Source organism: Oncorhynchus keta, chromosome 2 (assembly GCF_023373465.1).
Source record: "Oncorhynchus keta strain PuntledgeMale-10-30-2019 chromosome 2, Oket_V2, whole genome shotgun sequence".
NCBI classification, from domain to species: Eukaryota; Metazoa; Chordata; class Actinopteri; order Salmoniformes; family Salmonidae; genus Oncorhynchus; species Oncorhynchus keta.
In genome coordinates this window covers 68433731-68452626 of record NC_068422.1, presented here as the reverse complement: position 1 = coordinate 68452626, position 18896 = coordinate 68433731, and the positions used below count along the sequence as shown (strand labels likewise).

At 41.3% G+C, this 18896-nt stretch overlaps 1 protein-coding gene across 1 annotated transcript; it reads left to right on the top strand.

Moving 5' to 3' along the window:
* Window positions 1-307: 307 nt before the first annotated feature.
* LOC118359146 (aryl hydrocarbon receptor nuclear translocator-like protein 1) lies at window positions 308-18828 on the top strand. The gene is made up of 19 exons (XM_035737441.2): window positions 308-421; window positions 5404-5487; window positions 9287-9355; window positions 9545-9689; window positions 10046-10066; window positions 11203-11265; window positions 11432-11589; window positions 11741-11820; window positions 11942-12034; window positions 12435-12552; window positions 13000-13149; window positions 13332-13578; window positions 16256-16362; window positions 16631-16781; window positions 17188-17270; window positions 17441-17549; window positions 17733-17826; window positions 18031-18124; window positions 18226-18828. The coding sequence occupies exons 3-19, from the start codon at window positions 9343-9345 to the stop codon at window positions 18381-18383; spliced, it is 1884 nt and encodes a 627-aa protein (XP_035593334.2). The 5' UTR covers window positions 308-421; window positions 5404-5487; window positions 9287-9342; the 3' UTR covers window positions 18384-18828.
* Window positions 18829-18896: the final 68 nt, after the last annotated feature.

Here is an 18896-nt window from a genome sequence, read left to right as displayed (position 1 = left end):
TACACTTCTATGCATTGCAACACACATTCTTGACTTGGTCCATTAGAATAGTTCCACAGACAAGTCCAGCAAAAATATTGGAGTTTTACTGCCCACATGTGTTGTGATACAATATATATTCCTGTTGACTGTATTCTATTTTGCCATTGGCCGAATCGTTGCGCTTTTCTGTAGCTTCCTTTGACGCCATTTCATTGGATATAGCCCATATTGTCTTCCCATTGCTCATTGGTCCATAAATGGCAACGAGTTATTCCATTTGCTAGAAGCTCAATACCTTGATCTCGAAAGCACCCAATTGGTTCATAAACTGGGTTAGTGGTGCAACGTTCATCACAGGAGGAGGAAAGTAGGTCAGTGTATTCCTACTGCCTACCACTGTTCCTATCCGCATCAGTGCACATGTGCTGCCTTTCCAAACGTAAGTCACATACTATGTTATATCTTATGTAAAAGTCCTATAAAATGTTTCCTTTATTCAACATTTGGTATACTGTGTGCATTTCTTTACTCGTATTGTGGTTTCAATTGGCTATCTAATGCCATTCCCGAGGATGTGCAGTCATCGTTTTACAATGTAACTTTTAAAGACACACAGTGTAATTTAATGTCGTGATAAAAAACGCGATTTGTAGGTGTCTAACCCATTTAAACATCTGGAATGTCCGTATGTAATTGTATTTTATTTGGAGGCTATTTTCTTCTATTTGTACATTGCGTGATTTGTCTGAACTTCCCTACCACGGCTCAGATTAAACGAGGTCATAGCTATGTTGCATAAATCGACTAGTGACGGGTAGTTGATTACCTGTTACAATCATTTACCTTTTATAGTCAGTCCTATGTAGTCATCCTTTAATTAACAGCAACAATGTTTCTCCTCTATATGAGCAATGCAAGGCAGGTGTTGGTCTGATATTGATACAATGTAATGAAAACATACTGCACTGGATTCTGTTCTGTTTCAGATGATATCAAATCAATGTGACAGTCACTAACATATTTCTTTCCATTTGTAAACGATTTGCAGTGCATTAGGACTGTATGTTTCATTATTTAATGACTGTTGTCATTAGGCCTTATATGCTCCACACATCCTAGTGCAGAATAGTCTAATAATAGCCATCTACCAAGCATAACAAATACAATTTTGTTAAATTTAAATCTGTTCATAAAAGTACACCATCAATTGCAACATTTTGGGGAAAAAAAGAAAAAAAAGTAGACAATCTATTTATTTATGTGAAAGTTATATGTTGGACAAGCTATTTACAAAAATAGTCTCAACATGCTGTCTATTCCTGACTAACAAATGGCTACAGCACACCATGTCCAGGGAAAGCTCAATGCAATGCTCACATTTAAAAGGACATTACTCTGCTATTCTTAAAATCTGAAACAGCTATTCCTGAAAAAGTCAACAAGTGTATCAGTAATGTGACAGGAATAACATAGATGATGCTACAGGGTTTTAATTTGACATAATATGCCATGAAGGTAAATAGAGGTCAGTGGGGTCAGAGGAAATTCAATTGTGATTGCGCTGTCTTTACTAACTCATTGATGGACTGTAGTAGGCTATAAGACAGGTCTTGTTATTGTTTTATGAAATATTTACCTATCCGAACTGCACATTAACACGGGAAAGTGAGTTGCGTCATGTCACATTACAGTATGTGTGGCGCTCGGTTGCTTCCACTGGAGCTGTGCAACTCGCAGTAGCTGTTATGTTGGGTACCCAAAATTACACACTTCTTGATTTTCCACTTCTATTCGGAAGTCCGTCAGTCTTTCTTCATGTTGCTCTCATCCCAATAGTCACCTTTAGGTTACAACTGAGGGATTCAACAGCAAGCAAGGCATCGAATTTGAACACCCTCCTACAGTGTACTGGATATGACCATAACCTGATCATATTCACCTGACCTGCCAAGACGATGCTCCACTGAGCTTTCGATAAGCCTACAGTAGCTCTAAAAGAACATGCAACATGAACAAGAAATTCATGCTGCTTTTTGCAAATCAGGAATATTGTAAAACATGCTTGAAGCCAACAGCAAATTTGCAGAAAGAGCAGGATATGCCGAGGGAGAAATCTGACCTTGAAATTCTGTACATGTACAGTTGAAGTCGGAAGTTTACATACACCTGAGTCAAATACATTTAAATTCAGTTTTTCACAATTCCTAACATTTAATCCTAGTAAAAATTCCCTGTCTTAGGTCAGTTAGGACCACCACTTCATTTTAAGAATGTGAAATGTCAGAATAATATTAGAGAGAATGATATATTTGAGCTTTTATTCCTTTCATCACATTCCCAGTGGGTCAGATGTTTACATACACTAAATTAGTATTTGGTAGCATTGCCTTTAAATTGTTTAACTTGGGTCAAACATTTTGGGTAGCCTTCCACAAGCTTCCCACAATAAGTTGGGTGAATTTTGGCCCATTCCTCCTGACAGAGCTGGTGTAACTGAGTCAGGTTTGTAGGCCTCCTTGCTTGCACACACTTTTTCAGTTATGCCCACAAATTTTCTATAAGATTTTGGTGTTCTTCGGTTTGCAAGCCTTCCCCTTTTTCCTCCAAACATAACAATGGTTATTATGGCCAAACAGTTCTATTTTTGTTTCATCAGACCTGAGGACATTTCTCCAAGAAGTACAATCTTTGTCCCCATGTGCAGTTGCAAACTGGAGTCTGGCTTTTTTGAGGCGGTTTTGGAGCAGTGGCTTCTTCCTTGCTGAGCGGCCTTTCAGGTTATGTCGATATAGGACTTACTTCTATACTTGCGTACTATTGTTTGTACAGATGAACGTGGTACCTTCAGGTGTTTGGAAATTGCTCCCAAGGATGAACCAGACCAGAATTTTTTTCTGAGGTCTTGGCTGATTTCTTTTGATTTTCCCATGATGTCAAGCAAAGAGGCACTGAGTTTGGAGGTAGGCCTTGAAATACATCCACAGGTACACCTCCAATTGACTCAAATGATGTCAATTAGCCTATCAGAAGCTTCCAACTCCATGACATAATTTTCTGGAATTTTCCAAGCTGTTTAAAAGCACAGTCAATTTAGTGTATGTAAACGTCTGACCCATTGGAATTGCGATACAGTGAACTTTAAGTGAAATAATCTGTCTGTAAACAATTGTTAGAAAAATGACTTGTTTCACAAAGTAGATGTCCTAACAGACTTGCCAAAACTGTAGTTTGTTAACAAGAAATTTGTGGAGTGGTGAGAAACGAGTTTTAATGATTCCAACCTAAGTGTATGTAAACTTCCAACTTCAACTGTAGGTATGGTTAAAGTGACTATGCATATATGATAAACAGAGAGTGGCAGTAGCGTAAAAGAGGGGTTGCCGGGTGGTGGGTTGCGGGACACAATGCAGATAGTCCGGGTAGCCAATGTGCGGGGGCACCTGTTGGTCGGGCTAATTGAGGTTGTATGTACATGAATGTGTAATTAAAGTGACTATACATATATATTAAAAAGAGATTGTAGCAGCAGCGTGAAAGAGGGGTTGGAGGGGGCACACAATGCAAATAGTCTGGGTAGCCATTTGACTACCTGTTCAGGACTCTTATGGCTTGGGGGTAAAAACTGTTGAGAAACCTTTTTGTTCTAGACTTGGCACTCCGGTACCACTTGCCATGCGGTAGTAGAGAGAACAGTCTATGACTGGGGTGGCTGGGGTCTTTGACAATTTTTAGGGCCTTCCTCTGACACCGCCTGGAGTAGAGGTCCTGGATGCCAGGCAGCTTTGCCCCAGTGATGTACTGGGCCATACGCACTACCCCCTGTAGTGCCTTGCGGTCGGAGGCCGAGCAGTTGTCATACCAGGCAGTGATGCAACCAGTCAGGATGCTCTTGATGTTGCAGCTGTAGAACCTGTTGAGGATCTGAGGACCCATGCCAAATCTTTTTAGTTTCCTGAGGTGGAATAGGCTTTGTCGTGCCCTCTTCACAACTGTCTTGGTGTAAGACGAGCGTCAGAGCCGGTGTAGTCCGATTCAATCTTAGCCCTGTATTGAAGCTTTGCCTGTTTGAAGGTTCATCGGAGGGTAGAGCAGGATTTCTTATGAGCTTCCGGGTTAGAGTCCCGCACCTTGAAAGCGGCAGCTCTACCCTCTACCCTAGCTCAATGCAAATGTTGTCTGTAATCCATGGCTTCTGGTTTGGGTATGTACGTACAGTCACTGTGGGGACAACGTCCTCAATGCACTTATTGATGAAACCAGTGACTGATGTGGTGTACTCCTCAATGCCATCGGAAGAATCCCGGAACATGTCACAGACTGGAAACATGATCCCTGCTGATGATCCCTGCTTTAGGTGTTAGAGGAAGATTCATGTCACTTAACCCACCTAAGCCAATCATTTGAAGCAATAGGTTTTCTCAACCAATAATAGAGTAATAATACAGTAATAATAATTGACAAAGTCAAAGCATGACAAGCGCAGTAGGCTAGGTAGAGCTATAGCTGCCACCTAAGCCTAGAGCTGACCGGTCAGAAATTTTGTTTTTTGTTAGACTATTGTGAATGGTTGTCCAGCTGTCTGCTTTGCCCTTTCCCTGAGGCACACACAATGCTCGTTAATCTCGGTTGCTGATTTTTTTAGACCCAAAATGGTCTCATTCCCCTTGAGTTGTGCATGTGTTTTGTCCATTCTGCTGACATGCTTGATATTTTCCTCTGGAGTTGTTTATGAGAGTAGCTGAGTGCAACTATAGGTGTAAACATACCAAATTAAAAGAAGGCATTGCTGTTATCCATGTACTCCAATGATGATATGAGCAGGAAGTTTAAAAGTCGAAACAGAACGTTGTTCTGTTTATGGTGCGGATAAGTGTGCATGTGTCTCACTGACCTATAAATAAAGGGGGGTGTGTGTGGAGCCATAAGAGCACATGCTAAAAGGAAGGAGAAGTGGTCTCTTTTGTATACATCTCCCCATAGAGCCATGATAGTCTGGGAAACATAAACATATATAGGCCTAGCTGTTCTGTTCTTAATTACAGGAATCACATCAGGGACTGGGCTGTCTGTTGTCCATAGTATACTGTGTGGCATTCAAAATGTAGTACTTTGCGCAGAACTGCTGCAGTATGATTAGTCTTATAGGCATGATATTTAGCATGGCAGTGGTGATCCTATTGCTAATACTATCCTGTTGGGGCTTGGCATAGAGGAGAATCTGTAGCCATCTCCTCTACTCACACTATCTCCAGATCACCTCCCATCTGTCGCCCATCTGAGCTTTCTAAACAAGCCACTTAATCAGAGCACCACTCGCTCTTACATCATAGGCCTAGATGAGTCGCCACTCCCGGCTGGCCAGTGTGTTTTACACTGTGACCTGACCTCTTGTCCTACCTGATCCCTCTCTTTTCTCTCCAGGTACTGTGCCTGTCGCTGGATCTGTGAGAAAAAGCCCAGCTCTGACATAAGGAGGCCGGTCCACTTCCTGCACCACTCATTCAGGTATGTGGACGCACATGGTTCTGTGTGATTTCATAAGAATTGACAGCCGCTCTGAAATGAGTTTGCGACCTTCATTTGAAGTGAATCACCAATGACATCTGTGACGCACTGCTTCATGCTGTTTCACTTCAAACTGGCCACATGAGCAGTTGGCGGGGAGAACAGTTAGGGATGAAGTAAGTTATGAGCGCAGTCAGTCATACATAAGCACAGTCATGTGTGAGGGTGGTTTTCTCACAGCTTTCTGTGTTTCATCAATATTGTTTTCTTGCATCTTATTAACTTGAACTGGAGTCTTATTTCTGCTTTAAAAAAAAAAACATGTCTTCTAACCATCTATTCCACCAAAGCTTTAACGTCTCCTGTCTATCTTTCTCGACTGGCTCTTAGAACGCTCTGTTCTGAGTAAAGGAGCCTACTGAGAAACGGACAGCTTGACTTACATAGCGAACATAGGCCATGTCATTACAGGAGCCAAGCCTGAGCATTCCAGGACGGCACACAACAGAAGGGAATTACAGACAGCCTTACAGCACTAGGATAATGCTGCTGAGGGCACAGGACACTCTGTTTCATCTGAACGTGACAGAACGATGGGATCACGTCAGGGGAGTGGCTTAAATAGGAACACAACGGTGACATAGCATTAAGAACCTTATGAAAGGGAGATGTACTTGCAGAGCAGACAGTATCACAGTGCTGTGTAAGCTAACCATGCGTATCCAGCTGAGCTGACACATTGTAGATTCACCCTGACCCTGTTACACGTAGTTCTGCCTCTTCTATACTTCACCTTATCATTTTTTTTGTGTGTTTTTTTTGTCACTTAGATACCACATGTGCATTAAAACATTAGAAATGATCAGAATCCACCTTAGTGATCTTCTAGTGTTGTAAAATGGATGGGGTTGAGTGTTACTGAATATGTGAATGCCATGGAGATGTTAAAATGATACTAAAGTACTTTCATTAGACTGATGAGCAGTGGAGTGGTGGTGTGAGGAGAGTTGAGACCTGCATGCTATCAGTGGGTTATGTGTAGCAGAAAAGGTTCCCTAATTGGCAAGCATTCAAGAAGTTCCTGCACCACTGTATCCAGGCAACCAGAGATTTGTCACAACTAGCTAAGCTGGCCTTAAAATAGGGTTTCCTTTTCTCCTTTTTTTGTCAGTACAAGCGAGAGCTTTTGTGTTTGAGTATACACTCAGCATACCAAACATTATGAACACCTTCCTAATATTGAGTTGCACCCCCATGCTCCCAGAACAGCCTCAGTTTGTTCTCTACAAGGTTTTGAAAGCATTCCACTGGGATGCTGGCCTGTGTTGACTCCAATGCTTTCCACAGTTGGTGGTGGATCGTTCTTGATACCCACAGGAAACTATTGAACATGAAAACCCAGCAGTGTTGCAATTCTTGGCACAAACCGGTGCGCCTGGCACCTACTACCATATCCCATTCAAAGGCACTTACATTTTTTGTCTTGACCATTCACCCTCTGAATGGCACACATACACAACCCATGTCTCAATTGTCTCAAGGCTTAAAAATCCTTCTTTAACCTGTCTACTCCCCATCTACACTGATTTAAAGTGGAATTAACAAGTGACAATCAATCATAGCTTTCACCTGGATTCACCTGGTAAGTTAATGTCATGGAAAGAGCAGGTGTTTGTAGGTGTAGGTGTAGCGTAGGTGTTTTAGCCTTCCTTTGGCTTATGTGACAAAATGAACTTTTACAAAAAGGCTTATTCTCAGGAGTACTGTTTGATGCAGCTTACAAAAAAAACATGTAAAAAAACATAGATGATGAATGGTATAGCAAGTTCTCTTTGTCCCGTGGATTACATGGTCAGCTCGGATGTCTGTTACATGTCTGTGACATATACTGTAACAGAGTGAAGGGTCAGGTTGTAGTGTAGTTGTCTATGGTGACGGTGACAATAACAAAGTTCCTGGCTGCAGGCAAGAAATAATGGGGTGTAATTATGGTTTGGCTCGATGTAATCACACTCTGAAACTGTCACATCATACGGATAGGGAAAAAGAGCTGGGGAAAAACAGGTCAGTGGAGAATCTAATTACAATGAAAAGACTTTCAGGCACAGTGGAGCAGAGCAATAGTTCTGGTCTGATTACAGGAGCAGGACAAGCCACAGTGACCTGAGGTGGCTGGGCTTTTTAAGGTATTTTTGTGCAACCTGGTCTCAGAGCATTTCGTATTATTCTGTATGTAAATCCGAGACACTCCATTTAGTATGATATGTTAAGTTTCGTGTGGTATGTATTCATTTGTGGATGTCCATCACTCATTCGTATGATATGTTACAAATTTGTGAAACGTGCAATATGTTACGAATTTTCAAAATGAACAATATGTCACGAAATTGCAAAACGCATGATATGTTACAAATTCTAGCAAGGTGGCTAACTTTAGCTTGGCTAGGGGTTAGGGTTAAGGTTAGGAGTTAGGTTAGGTGAAGGGTTAGCTAACATACTAAGTAGTTGCAAAGTAGCTAAAAAGTAGTAAGTAGTTGAAAATGAGCTAATTAGCTCAAATGTTAAAGTTGTTAGATGTGGGTTGCTTGATGTTCACTTTATATTTTCGTTTTTGCCTTAAGTAACCATCTGTCTCATGTATCCATACCAAACGTAACATATCATACTAATTTGAGTGTCCCAGATTTACATTTACTGTAAATCTGAAAGTGCTAGCAGCATTGTTAATATGTTATTTACAAAGCCTAGGAAACATGCAATTTGTGAGGGTAGGGCTTGGTAATTTGACCAAAATATCATATCACAGTATTTTCCTTTTTTTTTTTTTTACAGTATGGCGGTATTTGATAGTATTTTATTTTTCTGAATAATAAAGGTTGAAAATAGGTTTTATAAGTAGTGGATGAACCTAGGATGGCAAAAAAGTAATTTTAAGTGGTTTAAATGGTCTTTCTGACTGTTTTATACTCAAACAAACTAGGACAAAACTGACAGTGTAGTTTATTTAGCACTGTATCCAAATGTAAAAATCCATACAGGTATACCTTAAAATATGATATATCGCCCAGCCCTATGTGAGGTTAAGGTCATCTATAGAGGCAAATTGACCAGGATTACAATGTCACAAGGACGTTGTGCAGGAAACTACAAGGAGCACCAAGTGGTGGGTTAGCAGAGGAGACTCATTTAATCTATCTAAGTGAGGTTAGGAAAAGGCCATATTACTGATTGGATTATATAAACAGTGATCAATGTAGATATGGGTTTCTTCATGAAATGTGACTCCCTCTGTAGCATTGGCATTGTTTCATCTGAATGAGCCTTTACATTAAAGACTAATCTCACTGAATGATGTCTCTGACAGACACCTAGGTTTATGTAGCATATGCTGCATTATGTTATGGACACTATTCCCAAGCATCCGTTTTTAGTAATCCAAGGTTTTCATTGACGACAAAATTAATTCTACTCACATCAATCTTCTGGTTCATTGTTGCTGGAGGTAAAGTGAATGATGCCTCTCAAAGATACTCTTGATTGTTACCTAAGGGAGAGAGAGAGGCTTGAGCCTCTGCTATAGCTTTCACCTTATGTAAGACCTTATCATTTCTATCTCAAACCATAGAGATGTGAATCGGTCCTCTTACATCACGGGCCATCTACGGTATACGTCAGCACAAAGTCCAGGTTATCTGGCAGCTGCTCAGGTTCAGAGGGCTTTGTTATATGATGCTGCTGTGGTTTCCTCATGCCTTGTATATAAAGAGGACTTCTGACTCTTCACTGACTTGCCTTTCAGATCTGGGTCACTGCTGGAAAGAAACTGAGTGATATGTTTTGAGGATAGCCGGCCTAATGAATATTTGTGGTGAGTGTCACACCCGCTTTAAAACAACCACCGTTTATTTCACTTTTTGATCAATTGTCTTTGTCTAGGAATTTAGATTTTTATATCTAGGGTGTTCTTTCATAGAAGTCGCTTTCACGTCAACTGACCTTTTTGTTGTGTGTTATGGAGCATAATAAGTGTTGAAAACAATGTGTTTTCTCTCTAAAGGTGATCTAATGGCAGACCAAAGAATGGACATTTCCTCCACGATGAACGAGTTCTTGTCTCCCGGCTCCACTGATCTAATCAGCTCGATCGGCACACCCGGCATGGACTACACACGCAAGAGAAAAAGCAGCACCACAGACTACCAGTAAGCCTGACTTGAAAACTGCTTATAGACTTTGTCCTACTTGCTACCTGAAGATAGTACATGTGCCAATCATCTTTATTATATTAATGTCATGTTAGGTCTGGTTTAGTGAGATCACATTGTTTGTCATTTATTCCATTTTCTGACAGATTTTTGATAAACTATATGGAAATATTTTCTTACTATTTTCTTACTGTGTGTCAAAGGATTCCACTTAAAGTTGACAAGATAACTACCTACCTAGAAATGAACAACCAATTAGGAACAAATGGTAGCATAACCTTGACTTAGATTAAATCAGAATAATCCGTATACTTCATTTGAATTGTAATATACAAACTTCCTTGCTTTCACAGAATCGATGACTTTTCTTTTGAGTAAGTATCAAATCAAATGATGACTGTTGAAGTACATTTGTAGTAAAGGAGCCAATCCCATGTCAGATTAGTTGGCCCTCTGTGATCCTTGTTTGGTCGGGATTGGCCTTTCTTTGATCAAACTCTACAAACTGTTCTAGCATTTACCCCTAGAAATAGAGGTTAGACACTAATGTATTCCTCATCCCCAATTTAGGTCAATCAAAATGAATGCGCTTTGGTGATTAGTACCCTGAGAGTGACTGGTCAGTTAGTATGTACACTATGGATCGCTGTGAATATGGGAGAGCCATTCATGCTATAGTGTAGATTTGAATAGCTAGAATTAGGATAAACATCAAAGCATGAAGGGGTGCTGCAGTAACAATCTTGAAGCACCAAGAAAGTATTACAGATGTCTTCTAAAAATGTATTTGCTGGTATTTAGTTTGATCAGGCCTTCGTTTATTAGAGATATTAATTTGATTTGATGTATGATGTGTAATGGATGATGGATGATACATTATATTATTGTTTGTAGCTCATTCACTAAAGGCACAGATTTGTTTTTACCTGCCTTAGTGAGACTTAAGTCAACAACTCTGTGTGAATACCTTTGCGTCAATTTTGTACAGCCAGTCATATTTGAAATAATCTTAATTTGAGGCTGTTGAATGCTATTATAGTATGGAGTCGGCAAGTCTTGAAGTGGCACAGGATATGTAATGGGTCATGGCTTAATTTCTCTTTTGTGGTTTGTGAAAGGACAGTAGGGATGAGTGGGATGACAGAGTAGGAGTTCAGCTGTGAACAATATCAGAGGCACAAGGTCTTTCGCCTGAATCCTCACTAAGAAAGGTCTCAAAGAACCAGGTTCCTAATTCTGTAGGGACATTTCTAATAACTATTCATTTTGCTTCGACCAAAGATGGTAAGAAAATATTTGAATGACTTGCATTAATAATGTTGATGTTTCATGTGAACCAAAGGCTCTCCATGTTGTTTTTTACTATAAACATTTCAAACGACTTCTCACTTTAGTGTTTTGCTTTATTCATACTTACATTGCATACTGTAACATCATTATTTAATATTTGTTGTAAAAATAATTGTTTTACTATATTTCTTTGTACTAATGTTATTGCTTCTCCTCAAAGGGATAGCATGGACACAGACAATGATAGACTTGGTGATCATCAAGGCCGGATAAAAAATGCCAGGTAACCAAATGTTTCTATCTTCCATAGGATGACATAAATATCTATGGAATAAAAAATCTTTGTATTTATATTAGAGATTAGTCATGTTTCTGTAAATACATGCAGACTATGGATGTGTTGATTCGTTTGTCTGTGTTAAATGCTCTTTGTATTGTTTGGATGGTAGAGAGGCCCACAGTCAGATTGAGAAGAGACGCAGGGACAAGATGAACAGCTTCATAGACGAGCTGGCCGCACTAGTGCCTACATGCAACGCTATGTCCCGTAAACTGGACAAACTAACAGTCCTGCGCATGGCTGTCCAGCACATGAAGACCTTAAGAGGTGAGGCGAGAAGGATTTTAATAGGACTGCTGCCAGAACAGTACAGTGATAACAACCACCACTATGCAGCTGATCAATAAAGTACATCAGAATAATACAAATTACATATTGATTTAGTTGTCTTTACATACAAGCTTTTTCTGAATCACAGGTGCTGCTAACCCCTACACTGAAGCTATCTACAAACCAGCCTTCTTGTCAGACGACGAACTGAAGCACTTAATACTGAGGGTGTGTGTCCTTACCTCCATAGACTGTATGGTGTCCTCAGAGTGCGTTTCATGATGAGTATGCATGTGACTCAGTATTTCTCTTTCTCTCTTATCTCCCCCTCTCCCTCTCCTCTCCACAGGCATCTGATGGCTTTCTGTTTGTTGTTGGCTGCGATCGAGGGAAGATACTGTTTGTTTCGGAGACGGTCTACAAAATCCTAAACTTCAGCCAAGTACGTCCTCTCCAATATGTTGCTGTTTTTTTTCATTAAATGGTGGTACTGTAGTCATTTTTACCCTCATGAGCTATCCTGATGACATGCATATAACATTGATTTATTATTATTAACCTGGTATTACTTTACAGACATTTACATTTTAGTTGTTTAGCAGACACTCCAATCCAGAGTGATTTACAGTTAGTGCATTCATCTTAAGTAGCTAAGACAACTACATCTCAGTCAGTACATTTTTCCACAATAAAGTAGCTATCAGCAAAGTCGGTGCTAGTTGGAAAAAGTCAAGTACAAGTGTTAGTTCACGAAAGGCAAGTGTGTTAGTTATTTTCATTTTTTTAATGGGCATTTATGTAACGTGGTCTTATCTTATGGAACTCTCTCCCTCCCTGTGCAGAATGACCTGATTGGCCAGAGCCTATTTGATTACCTGCATCCTAAAGACATTGCCAAAGTCAAGGAGCAGCTGTCCTCATCGGACACGGCGCCACGGGAGCGCCTCATCGATTCCAAAAGTAATGCATCCTGGCCTCTAGTTTACCAGCCTTTCTTATAGTGCCCGGGGGGTGGAGAACAAGGAAAGCAGGGACACAGTGTATCTGATAGAGTAGAAGAGCAGACTGTAATCAGAGTGTCATCAGCCTGCTGTCCCCTACACAGCTAGCACAGTGACACACCCCTCAATGTATCCCCCTGTACCGTGTGTTCCTCATTATTTAAATGTCAGAAGCTAAATGTAGGGTAGTGATATTTTTACATAAGCCATGCTGGGTTCAGGGTAAAAATAAACAGTCAAAGAATTTCTGTAAATTCAGCAAAAAAAATTGTAATAGCAAATGATGTATTGTAGCTTTATTTGCCAGAGTAAGACTTGATACAGTATATATTTATTAAGGATCATGGGTGAAGCTGTTCCTGTTGTTGCAGCATAAATGAAATGCTATGTTGTGTCTGGTCCTCAGCTGGCCTTCCAGTAAAGACAGACATCACCCCCGGCCCATCCAGACTTTGCTCTGGAGCCAGGCGATCCTTCTTCTGCAGGATGAAGTGCAATCGGCCCCTCATCAAAATGGAGGACAAGGACTTCCCATCCACCTGCTCCAAGAAGAAAGGTACTTTAGCCTCCAATCTTTTCCTTACGTAACTTGCTCAAGGGTGTTTTTTCATCTCCTGTGATTCATTTTAGTTAACAGTTCATTTGGTTTCGTACCAATAGACTACTTACTCATTGATGTCAGTGATAGCTCCAGAGTAGAACTAGATGAGGATGATGATACATTCCCTGTGTCCACAGCTGACCGTAAGAGCTTCTGCACAATACACAGTACTGGCTACCTGAAGAGCTGGCCGCCTACCAAGATGGGTCTGGATGACGACAATGAACCAGACAACGAGGGCTGCAACCTCAGTTGTCTGGTGGCCATTGGACGGCTGCATCCCCACATTGTCCCTCAGCCAATGAACAATGAGATCCATGTCAAGCCCACTGAGTATGTCTCGCGCCATGCCATCGACGGGAAGTTTGTCTTTGTTGATCAGAGGTGAGAGATGTTTTATGGCATGCAGGCAGACATACAAGCATGTAGCAAAGGACGTGCCAGTTGGCCCCTAGACAGTGATGTCCTGACACCTGGCTGGACCTCGTGGGCAGTCCAGAGCTGGATTTACTGTGGAGTGACAGCTTATGTGTGAGTGAGGTTTTTGTCAATGTCCAAATATAGCATCAGCAACATGTTCCAGATGGAGGTGTAATGGAGGCCCAGAGGGCAGACAGGATTCAGAGTAGATATGTTGACAACAAATACTCCACTGCCCCCTGACAAAACAATCCCATAACCCCGCCGCGTCACTAATACTGTTGGGTACACTGGGAATTTCTAGATAATGTCATAGGGCTGGGCGATATGGACAAAATATCATATCACAATATTTGTAAAAAAAAAATGTTTAAAGGACCGTATTTGATGTTTTTGAATAATAAAAGTTTTAAATATATTTTCGGAGTAATTCATAACCCTAGGGTGGCAACACATAAATGAATAGCGAGTTCAATGGGGCTTTCTCCCTTTATACTATTCAATACAAACAAAAAATATTTTCAGCATTTCCATCTATTTCTGCTTATCCTGCACTTTTATTAACATTTCCACAAGGTGCCACTCAGCATGATATTGGCAAAAAATATATATCTAGCTAGCCAACATATCCTAGCTAGCCAACATATGATTTACCATCCCACTGCTACTGTTCTAGATGACTGTTGGGAATATACTAGTTGACAAGGCAGTGGTTTTGGTTGGACAGTTGGAAAGCTTGCTGATGAGAGTGGTTGGAGGGAGTTCGAGGTTGGCCCTTCTGTGTTGATAGGGGATGGTCCTCTATGGTTACTCCCAGATCCTGTTGTTGATCTAACCTTGCTAGAAAAAAAGAATGATTGGTCAAAAGTCAGTGATATAGGGAAACTGGTTCACAATTACATTGGTAGAAGTTGTTATGCATTTTTACCACTTTTCACAGATAGATCCAAGGACCAGATAGTGGGGGCACAGGAGCAGGCGTTTACGTTCCTGAATTTGATGTGCAGATATGTAGAAGACTAAACTGTCAGCATACTCAGTTGAACTGTTGGCAATAGTAGTTTCCCTCTAGTGGGTGGAGGGCGTACAACCTGTCAGAATGATAGTATGCTCAGATTCCCTGTTTGTATTGAATAGTTTATCGTCTGGCGAATATAATAGTAGTGACCTACTATTGGAGGTATTATTGCTATTATGGAGAATTGAGAGACTGGTTGTAGTAGTTAGATTCTGCTGGGACCCAGCCCATTCGGGTGTGGAAGGGGATGAAATTGTAGACCAGTTGGCCAAAAGAGCTTCAAAACTAGATATAATTGATATTAATGTTCCACTGGGTAGAGGTGAGGCCAAACGTAAGATCAGAGCCATTTTGATAGATGTGTGGCAGAAGAGATGGGACTCTGAGCCCAAGGGCCAGCATTTATATGCCCTCCAAAGAAAGGTCGGTGGACCAAGATTCAAAGGTCTAATTAGGAAGGAAGAGGTGGTGTTTGCTCGATTGTGCCTAGGACAATATGCATTGAACTCAGCATTACATCTGGTTGGCAAGCATGTGAATGGTTTGTGTCTCAAATGTATGGTTGATGAAATGATGGCATATGTGTTTTTATATTGTTGTAAATATGTTTTGAAGAGAGGGAAAGATTGAAGTGTAAGGTTATTGAGGTTGGACGGTTTGGAAGGGATTTTGGGGATGGAGGAGGGCCTTTTAGAAGTTAGTAAGGCTCTTTTTGATTTTCTCAGGAGTACTGAGTTCGGTAGGAGGATTTAGAAATGTAGAGCTAATGTAAACCGTGATTGACCAAACACTCCAGGATAGTAGGTGGCGGCATGCACCTTTAACGTTTGTTTGCGGACCCGACATTATATCATAGAAGAAGAAGCCGACATATGCATACTTTGCCTATTCCTCTCTGATAAGATTTCATTGCACAACATGCTTTTCTTGGCTTACACCGGCACTGGTACCAGGCAGTGTAAGCTAACTAAATAAGTTTGCTCTGACTCTTAGTACATTTAGCTAGCTAGCCACTAGCGATAAGCATTAACGGCTAACAAGTTATTTTAGCAACACCTTACTAAGAAAAGACCAACTAGCAAACAGTCGTTTGCAGACAGTAAAGATGCACAAACGAATAGAGAAAGTATAGGACGCTTGTGGAACGTAGTATGTCACCAACATTGTTGCATCCATCGGAGTGAACGGAAAGAAAGTGCTGGTGACTCTGGTCGAGCAACTGCTCTCTTCTTGAGTGACGGGGCAGGGCTTGGTGTGGTTAGCGGCATGCAGCATGACTCAAGAAGCAAACGGACTAAACCATAAAAACAGGCATTACACCCGCCAGAGTTGAGTATTTAATTTAAAACAAAACTAACATTGAAATACCGTTATAGAAGTTAAAGTAAAAACTGAAACCGGTCCGTGCATCAATACCGGTATATAGTCAAATATGGTACACTGCCCAGCCCTAGATTGTCATGGCATTGATTATGATCAAGCAAGCAAAGCAGGGGGGAGAATATTATTTTATTTGCATACAATAAAAAAAAAAGTGGGCTAGACTTATCTTAAAAATGTCCTAAATACCACTGGCCTGCTTTGATAGTCAGGACTTGTGTTTAATACTGTTCTCTTTTGTAGGGCCACTGCCATTTTGGCTTATCTACCCCAAGAGTTGCTGGGTACATCGTTTTATGAGTACTTTCATCAAGATGACATAGGGCACCTTGCGGAATGTCATAGACAAGGTATGTATCAGATTGAACAAGGACACCAATATAACACCAAAGATCAACGTTTTAGACTCTGTGATACATCCCTGAATCTCTTGCCATACATGAGTAATAATGTAATGTCTGGTAATATTGTCATAAAAAATGTATTGTGCTAATAAGCCTGTCACATAGCGAGTAGACTGTGATATGAATGAATCTAGAACGAGGCAGGCTACCATTTGGCAGTGTGCAGATATCATGCCTTATTGAGCTCACCCCTGGCTGCCACCTCTGTTCTCAGTGCTCCAGATGAGGGAGAAGATCAATACAAACTGCTACAAGTTCAAAATAAAAGACGGCTCCTTTATCACGCTGAGGAGTCGCTGGTTCAGTTTTATGAACCCTTGGACCAAAGAGGTGGAGTACATTGTCTCCACCAACACTGTCGTCTGGTAAGTAGCTACACACATCTGTTTCTGCAAGGACTTTCTTCCACAGCCCCCATTTAACTAGTCAATGCATAATATTACACTGTATTCATTGTATTAGGGTCATATCCTAATAAAGTCGGATAATAAATGTACAATTTTAAACAGCTGATTACAATGCCTACTGTGTCAAAATTGTTTTATCACCACCACTATTGTTTCAACATGAAATCAATGCCCAACTCATATAGCTGTTTGGCTTGCCTCAGAAAACAAAGCATGTATTATTGGAACTCTTGCATATTTATTACGGTGTCTTTCTAGAGCTGTTGGGCTAGCGTTAATAAGCTACCCAATGAGGTGTGAAGTGATGAGCATGCTCAGTGATGATACTCACTCTCTCTTCTCTCTCCCTTTCTCTGTCTCACAGCGGCAGCGTGCCTGAAGGATCTGATGGCATCTATCCTCAGCTCGCTGCCTCCCCCCAGAGCATGGATAGTGTACTCACAGACGGTAAGCCTGCCCTCCTGCGGTGCTCTCACACAGCAGTTCACCCGCTTGGATGAAGTGTGACTGTACTTTGATGAGTTGACATACACTTTTTGTGTGCCTGGCATGACTGTGACTAAGTAATGGTTTTGTTTTCCGAAATGTGACTGAGCTTTTGCGTTTGTTGCTTCCAGGAAACGGGAAGCGGGCCCTGCAGACTGTGCCTGGCATCCCCGGTGGCACAAGGGCAGGGGCGGGAAAGATCGGCCGGATAATCGCAGAGGAGGTGATGGAGATCCAGAGGTGAGAGGAACCATGTGGATTGTGTTATGATTGTCTTATCAAACATAAATTGGCATGTCTGTATGGTCATAACTATACCATGGTCTTTGACCCCCAGTGCATAATGGAAATGTCTGTGTGTGACTGAGACTGTATGGGGCTGTGTCCTGCTGTTTTTACCCTGGGTTTTCTTTACTGTTCCAGGATAAGAGGCTCCTCGCCCTCCAGCTGTGGCTCCAGTCCTCACAACTTCACCAGCACTCCACCCCCAGACATGTCGTCCCCAGGGGGAAAGAAGGTAAGAGCTCCCACCTGTCCTTCCCATTCTCCTCCACTTCAAACCCTCCCAACTGGGAGGAAGTCTGCTATTCACTCCACTGCTCATCCATGTGAAGTCAGTAATGAGCACATCTGGTGGATGTTTTTAGTGTCTGTTGGTGGCTCATACTTCAGGATGCAATGGTGATTCCTGAATGTCAATTCTGTCCTGATTCTCTCACAGATACAGAACAGTGGAACTCCAGAACATCCCTCAGCAGGGCTGATACCGGGACCAGACTCCGTAGGCTATCCATACTCCAACAACTCCAATCTAAGTATGTATTTTTCCCCGCTCTGAAATCTAATCTCGATTACAGTTAATGAAACTATCCACATAAAATCTTCGATATTTAACCCTTGTCCTTACCCTATTTAGGTGATAACTCTCACATTGGCATTGACATCATGGATGAGCCAGGCTCCAGTAGCCCGAGTAATGACGAGGCAGCCATGGCTGTGATCATGAGCCTTCTGGAGGCAGACGCAGGGTTGGGAGGCCCAGTGGACTTCAGTGATCTGCCCTGGCCACTGTGAGGACTGTCAGGCTAAGGCAAGGCCTTCTAAATGAGCTGAACATGGTAGAGTAAGGGCTGGGTGTTACAGTATTCATATTCTGTCAGTTTGTGACCAGTACCAGAGAGCCATATCAACATGGCTAATGTGACTGTAGCCTCACAGTAAGACTGAATGCAGGCGGGCCCTGAAAAGGAAGGAATACTAGGCCTGGGATCGGCCATGATGTACAGTCCACCTCAGTGCGGTTGGGGAAAAGTGAAACTGCCTCATTACTCATGTAGTATTATTGTACCAGTTATCCGGGTTTTTCTATGTCCATTCATCCTCACAGGCATTGAACCCAGCTCTTTTATAATGGCATTCATTTTTGTTTTTACACTTACAAAAACATGTTAATATTTCTAAAGAAAATTGTATCATACATGTTTATTCTAATTCACTAAATATATATATATGTAAAAGTAAGTGTATTGTCAGCAGTGAATTATTTTTTAAACTTCCTCTATTGCTTATTTCCATTTTCTAAAATAC